The following is a 9293-nucleotide window of genomic DNA, read 5'->3' on the forward strand; positions in this document are numbered from 1 at the left end:
TCCAGTAAGTGTTAGAGATGAAGTTGAAACTGTCTTCTGTCTGACTGCAGTTCACGCTCTTAAATGCCCCTCTGTACCAGAATAGATTGAGAGTTGATAATGCCCAAAGCCAGAAATTAATCAAGTGGAAATTAATTAGAAAATGAAATCAAGATTGAAAAAGAGGCCATTAGATTTAGTAGCTTGTAAGAGCAAGTTTGGTGTATTCGAAGGAGGAATCAATTAAATGTTGGGGGAATTTATGGAAAAATATTTTTTAAAATGTAACTTGGAAGTAAGGTTACAAAGGAATTATAAGACAAAGATGATAGGCAGCAATGATCTGTATATTTAGACAAGCTGAACAATAATGGACAAGTTACTTAATATTTCAGTTCAGTTTTCTCCTCTCTGAAACATAAATAAACCTCGATTTGTTTTGGATGGGCAAATTGAGCAACATACATAAAATCTGTCACTATGAGAGTTGGATAATAGAAGTTTAAATAACATTCACAATCCCCTAATGTGTGATTTTGCTCAGTTCTACTTTTGAAGAATGAGAAGGATAGAAACCAGACCGCAGTCTGTCTATGCCCAGGGGCGGATGAGAATATGGTAGTGGAGATACGAATGTAGAATGTTTTGTAGCATTTGACAGTGAAAAGAATTGCACTAGGGATGTAGTTGAATGGGATGATGGGAATTAAAGGAAGAAACGTTTATAGAATAGAGGGAGAGAGAAACTGGAGATGGAAAAGTGGATGGCTCAGTGCCTTCAAAGAGGCAGGTAGGGTAGCGTTGAATCACGTGGCTGCAAAAGATGAGATTTGAGTGAATCCCCGGATAATTTGTTTCTTTCCCTTCTTTTTAACCCCTTTGAATAACATGTTTTGGGTCATATTGCAGTGGAAATTATATTAGACCAGTTTTCAGAATATCTGAGGCAGGGTCCTCACTCAAGTCTCAGTGTCTGCTACAAACCAAATGTTTGCATCTCCCCCCCAATTCATATGTCGATGGTATTTGGAGCTGGAGGGGCGTTGGGAGGTAATTAGTGTTGGATTAGGCCTTGAGAGTGGGGCCATCATGATGGGATCAGTGCCCTTATAAAAAGAGAAGGAGACACGGAATCTTCCGTGGTGTGTGACACCAAGGAAAATCTGTGTGAAGGGAACTGACCATGGTGGTACCTTAATCTCTGACTTCCAGCTTCCAGAACCATGAAAATAAATTTTTATTGCTTTAGCTACCTAGTTTATATGATCTATCTTTCTTTTTCTTTCTTTCTTTCTTTCTTTCTTTCTTTCTTTCTTTCTTTCTTTCTTTCTTTCTTTCTTTCTTTAATATTTTATTGATTTATTTGAGAGAGAGAGAGAGCGTGAGTGTGCAGGAGCAGGGGAAGAAGTCTGCAAGGAGAAGCAGACTCCTGGCTGAGAAGGGCTGCTATCCCAGGACCCCAGGACCCCGGGTATCATGACCTGAGCCAAAGGTAGACACTTAACTGACTGAGCCACCAAGGAACCCCTATATGATATTTCATTATAGCAGCTTCAACTGACTGAAACAGTGTCCCAGGGCTTGCTTGGTTTACCCATTTGTGTAATGAGGCCATTGGACTGAGAATCCTTGAAATTCTTTCCTGTTATTCTGACTTCAGTTCTCACAGTGTCTAAAACAGGTTCTTCTTGAATCTGGTGCTTGTCCTCTTTTTCTTTGTTCTTAACCCAACACTAATCCCTAAACTTTTGGGGGGAAAAAATCACAGCAGGCAGCCTGAGGCTGTGTGACAGTGGTTAGGGAGGGGAACTTTCAGTAGTTAGCCCAAGGAAGTCCAGATGTTTATGGGCTAATTATGTACATATCAGGATCAGAGCTTTCACTCTGTTTCCTTCTCTCTTTCTCTTTCTCCCACCCTGTTTCTTTCTTTCCTTTCTTTTGTTACAATAGAAAACAAATGGAGACCAGCCTTGAAAATTCCCTGAGCAGACAAAACCAACTTAGTCATACAAATAAAGCTTAGGTTAGCTTATTTTCCAAGACTAACGTGACCTGGGTCATTTCTTACTTGTGCCACTGGAAATCATCAGCAAAACTTGAACTCTTTTCCAAAATTGATATGAGGTGACCACTAATCAATTCCCTATCATTGAAGAGAATTCTAATATTATAACCAATCACTGTGAAGAGTAAACAGTCACTGCTTTCTCACTGTATAAACTGCTTTACAACAATACGTCCCTGAGCCTCATTCCATGTTTTGGTCTGAGGGCTCTGGGTTCACAAACTGTCTTTGGTGTATGTGCAAGGAGCTTTGACTAACTACTGCTTCAGTAATTCATTGCTTTTACTTCAGCAATTTCTAATGTTTGATACTTTCTTTCATTCCTTTCTTTCTTCCTTTTTCCCTCCCCTCCTACTTTTCAAAATGAAATTAGTAAATAGAAAAAATAGCTCTTTTTTTTTTTTTAGATTTTATTTATTTATTCGACAGAGGTAGAGACAGCCAGTGAGAGAGGGAACACAAGCGGGGGGAGTGGGAGAGGAAGAAGCAGGCTCATAGTGGAAGAGCCTGGTGTGGGGCTTGATCCCATAACGCCGGGATCACGCCCTGAGCCGAAGGCAGACGCTTAACCGCTGTGCCACCCAGGCGCCCCGAAAAAATAGCTCTTTTTATTCTATATATTCAAATAAGATAGTCAAACCATTTTGTGGATGAAATATTTTAGATAATTTTGCTTACAGGTATTAAATGTTGATTTACTCATGTATTTTTATTTTATTTTATTTTTTTAAAGATTTTATTTATTTATTCTACAGAGATAGAGACAGCCAGCGAGAGAGGGAACACAAGCAGGCGGAGTGGGAGAGGAAGAAGCAGGCTCACAGCAGAGGAGCCCGATGTGGGGCTCAATCCCATAACGCCGGGATCATGCCCTGAGCCGAAGGCAGACGCCCAACTGCTGTGCCACCCAGGCGCCCCATGAATTTTTATTTAAAAATTTGTCCATTTTTCTAAAGAACAGAATAGGAATTTTATAGTACATATGTGACGTGTGTTTCTTCACAAGTCATTTGGAAAATTTGAAGGTCAACATCTCACATGATTTCATGGACACTTTCCAGCTCTAATTTTATGGTTACTGCCTATTCTTATAAGAGCACATTCACATACCTTATACTCACATCCCACACAGACCTTCACACATATGCAGTCACACACAAACACAGACACACACACGCATACACTTCCCAAACACATCCACGTACATATATAACCACATTAATGCCAATAGATAAAATAAGAATAGTAGTAATACAAATTTTCTAACAAAATTATTTTATGACATTTCTGGAAGACACTGTAAACCAAATGTTTTCAAACATATTTTGATTTGGGGAAGAGTTTAAAGATTACCTTTTTTTTTTTTAAGAAAAATGTTGAAATCTCCTATCCCATTAGCTTTTTTCTCAATTATTTCTTAGGAAGAAAATCTTAACATAATAATGATTTCTGTATTGTGCTGGAGAAAAGCGAGGTCTATAATACAGTGCTAATATGATACAGCTGAAATGCTTAATACCATAAGTCTTTCATACCATTTCTTATCACATTAACACAGGGACAGTATTCCTCTCCTGGCCAGCTTAGTCTTTCCATTGCCTCCAACTATTGGAGATTCATGAATATTTAAAAGTTGTGACAAAGCTCTTGTTGACTCCATGCTATGGCTCAACAGCTGAAGTTGGCTTTCTTTTTTCTTCCAGAAGTTGGATTCTTTCAAGGAAGATTCTATTACCTGTGGTGGAGCACAACACCTGGGACAAAGAGGTAGGCCTTGCCAGATACTTCTCAGAACACAGGAATGAGGATTCTCTGATAGCATTCTGTGTCATCCAATTGACTACATAGGACCAATGGGCTACGGGCAGCATGTTTACCATGTTGACAGCAAAAGGAGAGGTATGTATGTCCATAGAATTTTCTGTTTCTTCACTGCCAAGCTTCTTGCCGACTTGCTCGCAGTTGCCAGTGTAGCAATTTGACAGTTTACTATTGATCCCCTTTAAGCTGATAGTTCTGCATAAGTACTTTGCATAGGCACTAAGCCATTTCGTTTATATGACTGTGTAATTCTGTGTTATACCTAATTCCTTTTCACTGAAAGACAAAAAATAACAGCAGTGAATGAATCTGTATCCCCTTGTGACTTCTAATTTGTAAGTTTTTCTTCTTGCAAAGTAGACAGAGAAGACATTCATTCAATACCTATAAAATGTGCTGATAGTCACCTAAAAGAGGATATATAATTTCTTATGAAAATATACTTTCTTTTTGAATAATCTCTTTTGGTTTTAATAGGGACTTAGATAAAATTACTATGTATTAGGTGTAGGGAAATAGTCATTCAATCAATTCACATTTATTCATTGTTCAGAGGCTTTGGATGCTGTCCTAAGAACTAAGCACAATGAAATGAATGTATTTAAACTTGATTAATTTATATTTCTTTTTGGAAAAAAAGTCTATCCTTACTGGAAGAAAAATTTTCAACTTTGATGCAATGTTTCCCTATAATTTTCACAGCTTTAATCTTTAGTCAGTCTAAATTTAGCAGTGAAGACAAGTAAAAATCTTCACCTTCTGACTTTAGTTACTATTTGTTATGAGTCAACAGTAATTTAATATTTATCATCTGATATTAAAATATAAGATTGTGAATGACTGTAAATGTCCACAAGATTCTCAGTCAAGTTGACTTAAACATTTTTGACATTTACTATCTCCCATGACAGAAGGCCTAACGATAAGGTGAATTCTAGACAGGCATCATTGGGGCTGTGGTTCTATTCCTCCCTAATGTTCTTCTCTGTACTCTGTTCCTTACATCAGTGTTTTCATCCCCAGACTGACAAACTTCATGATTAGGTCACAGCAAAATTTTCACTAGACAAAGTCAAACAGACATCAAAGATCTTACTCAAAGCTATTGTGTGGACCTAGAAGGTATAATGCTAAGTGAAACAAGTCAGAGAAAGATAAATACCATATGATTTCATTCATATATGGAATTTAAGAAACAAAACAAAGAAAAAAGAGATAGCAAATGAACAAAACCCCAGACTCTTAAATAAAGAGAACGCAGTGGTAGTTTCCAGAGGGGAAGTGGAAGGCAGGATGGGTGAAACAGATAAAGGAGATTAAGAGTATATTTATCATGATAAACCCTGAGTAATGTATAGATTGTTGAATCATTATACTGTACACCTGAAACTAATATAACACTGTATGTTAATTATACTTCAATAAATAATAATAAAAAATAATAAAGCTATTGCAATAGGAGAGAGTGGTCAGAACTGAGTTTAAATTCAACAACGGTGAAAAGCGGGAGGATTTTTAAGAGTTAGGGTGGGGTGTATCATAGGCCATCTGTGTGGCCTATCCTGATTGGCTAATGGCTAATTGGCTATACCCAAAAGAAAATTAAGCTATCTCATACCTTCTGAAACTATTTAGAGCAAGGGACTGCAGAAGGTAGGCTCCTACTCACCCATGGAAATGGGAGGGAGGGGCTCTATCTTCCCTGATGATTACATTTCAAGGAGATGGCTTAAATCCTTGAAAAAGACAGTCCTGCTTTGTAAAACTGGCAAGAGTCTTTTTAAAAGATCTGTATCTCAAAATGGCAAATAAAGATTTACAATTCCAAGTTTTCTAAAGTAAATCTCATAGGAAGGGGAAGTCAAGAGCTGCTGAGTCATGCAGAAACCTGTCTAAAGTTTAGTTAAGCTGAGGGCACTATTAAGGCTGTCTTGATCAGTTATAATGTGGTTTTTAGTAGCAATTAAAGCAGCCTGTTTCTTTAAGGTTAGTTGGAGAGAGAAAGAAAATGTATCTTCCAACTATGGATTATAAATTCTTCCTCATAGTCCGGTTAGTAAACTCAGTGCTCGTGCTCACTCCTAAAGAGCAATAACGATGAACAGGAGAATGTGCTATGGTGATTGTCCTAAACCCAAACTCATGAGTCAGTCACTAGAAATAGGGATTTTATTTTATTGTTTTAAAGATTTTATTTATTTATTTGATAAACAGAGAGAGAGAGTCCAAGGGGGGCGGGGAGCAGAGGGAGAGGGAGAAGCAGGCTCCCTGCTGAGCAGGGAGCCCAAGGTGGCTCTCAATCCCAGGACTCTGAGATCATGACCCAAGCTGAGGGCAGCTACTCAGCTGACTGAGCTACGCAGGTGCCCCCAAAATAGGAATTTTATTATTGTTTCACAATCACCTTGGAATTGGCAATGGAGAGACTACTTGAGTTAAATTTGGGTTCTATTGGAGAATAGAAAGGAGAAATGGATCCTGTATAGGCAAGAATCATTGCCACTATGTCTTATTTTAAACATTTTCTTCATTTATGCATGTGTTTTATTTGGGAGAGGGGTATAGGTAGTCGTTTAATGGGTATAGAGTTTCAGTTTTACAAAATGAAAAAGTTTTAAAGATTGGTTGTACAATACTGTGAATATGCTTAACGCTATTGAACTGTATACTTAGAAGTGATTAAGATGGTAAATTTTATGGTCATGCATTTTTAATACAATAAAAAATTTAAAATATATATCTATTTATAAAAGTATTGGAGTAAGTGAGGATAATCAAATTAGTCAGCCATTTTTTATTATCTAATCATTCTGTTTGTGAAATTTTATTTTTAATTCTTATGAATAGATTTTGCTCTTAAGGATATTTTAATTTTAATTTTTGTTTCATAATGATATGAATCAGGGCAAACATTGCTGCATTGAACATGATTTACTCTCCTGTGGAAATATTACATTGGCCTGTTAAACACATTGGAGCTAATTAGCTTATCTTCAGGACAAAAGGCAGAAAAGTAAATGCAGGTATGTAAGACACTAGGGTGACACACTTTAAACCCACAAATCATTTAGAAAACTATAAACTTACTACTTATACACATCTAAAACTACTATTGTCTCCCCCGCAGGAATATATACAACTCTTAGCTGTACTATAAGGAAGTGACTAGCTTTTGCTTCTGAAAATAGGACATGGGAAAAGCTTTGATTCTATTAAGGAAATGATTTTAAAAGTTGGGGATGGATATAAAGAAAGATACATAAGAAATAAAAATATCTTATGGATATATAATATTGTAGGACAAAGTTTCAGAAGTTAATGTCCTATGAGAAAGTTATTTTGGAACAAAGTAAAACATGCAACTTTCCTAATCATGATAAATCTTCTAAAATAAATGTGAAATACTTCTCCATTAAGATAAGATTTATGGGTTCTGTTTTATGAGTCATTAGTACATGAATACACTTATTGAATTAAGAAGGATGTACACCAGCTTGTTAAGAATTAATAAAATTGGATAATGACTATAATTATTTAGTTAAATTTTGTTTTTCTAGAATATACATATATGAGCTTATTAACTTTTCAGATATAAACTTTATAAGTTTATTCCACAATTATTTGGAATATTTAGACATATCTGATGTAACTCCATTCAAATAAGGGAAGCATAATTTTACCAGTAAGTTGGTTCTTGACAATTTAATTGGATGGTTTATTTCACAAACTCAATATTTGCCTAACCAGTAAATTAGAATGTTAAAAAGTGGAAGTAGAGTTATATATTATGAAACCCCCTTAGCCACCAACCTCAAGCAACCATGTACTTTTGACTATTGGAAACTCAGGGGATAAGAGGGGCACTGGGGAGGAGAGGAGAAAGAGAACTCAAAGCCCCCTGGATAAGCTATTGTAAATCCATTTGATAAAATGGTGAAGTTACCTCATTCTCAATCCTTCACATTACTTTTTGTTTTCAAGAAAAACAACTATTTATTTTAAGGAAGGGATTATATACCAGTAGTTATTAACAACTGTTTTTTTACAAATATAGATTTTGCTATATAAAAGAGTTCAAGAATAAATTTCTATTTAGTTTAAGATACAGTTATTAGTATTTAAGAATTTGTTTACTTTGATAATTTTTAGAACTGAATTGATGGTGATTATTTGGGATCACTTGGCTTTTCTATGTGTAAAATGACTTATAAATGGAGAATTTTGTCACCATTTCTTGACAGTAGCATATTCCTTCTTTTTTAAAAAAAAAGATTTATGTATTTAAGAGAGAGAGAGAGAGAGCAGGAGGGAGGGGCAGAGAGAGAGCGAGAGAGGGAGAATCTCAAGCAGAATCCCTGCTGAGCACCAGGCATACCAGCCTCTATTGTAAGACCTGGGATCATGACCTGATCCGACATCAAGAGTCAGACGCTTAACCGACTCTCCATCCAGGCATCCCTGCCATTAGCATATTTCTATGTTTTACTTTAAATAAAACAGCAGCAATACAGTGTGATCAGATAAGAACTATCAAGAGAAATGATAGAAAAAAACCAAAAGTTACACCACATCAATGTTTTCCATTTCTCTTTAAATAAAAATTCTATAAGCTATGTAGCCATTATTAAAAGAATACAACTTTAGAAAAGCAACTGAAATGCTAACAATATCACTATTAATCCATCCAAATATTTAGGAAATGATAAAAATCCAGATATTTAAACCTAGCACTACAAGTTGCCTTTACCTTGTGGACATTTGCTTGTACAGACCAAACAGCTATGAAACGGAGCTGTGTTTTTGACACTTTGAAAGACAAAGGGATAAGAGCCAAAAACCAGGTTTTGCACAAGGTAGAGTCTGATACCCTGCCCCATCTTTAGCTGAGACCTGATTGGCTATAATTTCATGGCAAAAGTAACTGGAATTATTAGGACTTCATCAATAATTCAGTTTAGTGTTCTGGCTCCTGAATGGTCCAGTGAACTTCACATGTATAATTGGACTAAATATTTCCTGGAAATATAGTGCCCAAAGGATTCCAGATGAAGCTAAGGAAATTCTTTTTTTTTTATACTAATATTTTTTTTATTATATTATGTTAGTCACCATACAGTACATCCCTGGTTTTTGAGGTAAAGTTCGATGATTCATTAGTTGCGTATAACACCCAGTGCACCATGCATTAGTGCCCTCCTTACTACCCATCACCAGCCTATCCCATTCCCCCACCCCCTCCCCTCTGAAGCCCTCAGTTTTTCTCAGAGTCCATAGTCTCTCATGCTTCATTCCCCCTTCTGATTACCCCTCATTCTTTATCCCTTTCTTCTCCTACCGATCATCCTAGTTCTTATGTTCCATAGAATTTTTAATTTCTGCCAAATTCGCTCTCATTTCTGCCCTTAGAGATTCTATATTCTCATTAATG

General features: G+C 36.3%; 1 protein-coding gene across 1 annotated transcript in view; it reads left to right on the forward strand.

Annotated features, from left to right (window-relative positions):
* Nucleotides 1–9293, forward strand: part of LOC117802944 — an 86119-nt gene that overhangs the window by 14294 nt on the left and 62532 nt on the right. Inside the window, exon 4 of the mRNA XM_034663797.1 lies at nucleotides 3748–3811. Within this exon, the coding sequence (XP_034519688.1) occupies nucleotides 3748–3811 (64 nt within the window). The remainder of the gene's footprint in view (nucleotides 1–3747; nucleotides 3812–9293) is intronic.

This window comes from Ailuropoda melanoleuca, chromosome 7 (genome assembly GCF_002007445.2).
Source record: "Ailuropoda melanoleuca isolate Jingjing chromosome 7, ASM200744v2, whole genome shotgun sequence".
Taxonomy (NCBI): domain Eukaryota; kingdom Metazoa; phylum Chordata; class Mammalia; order Carnivora; family Ursidae; genus Ailuropoda; species Ailuropoda melanoleuca.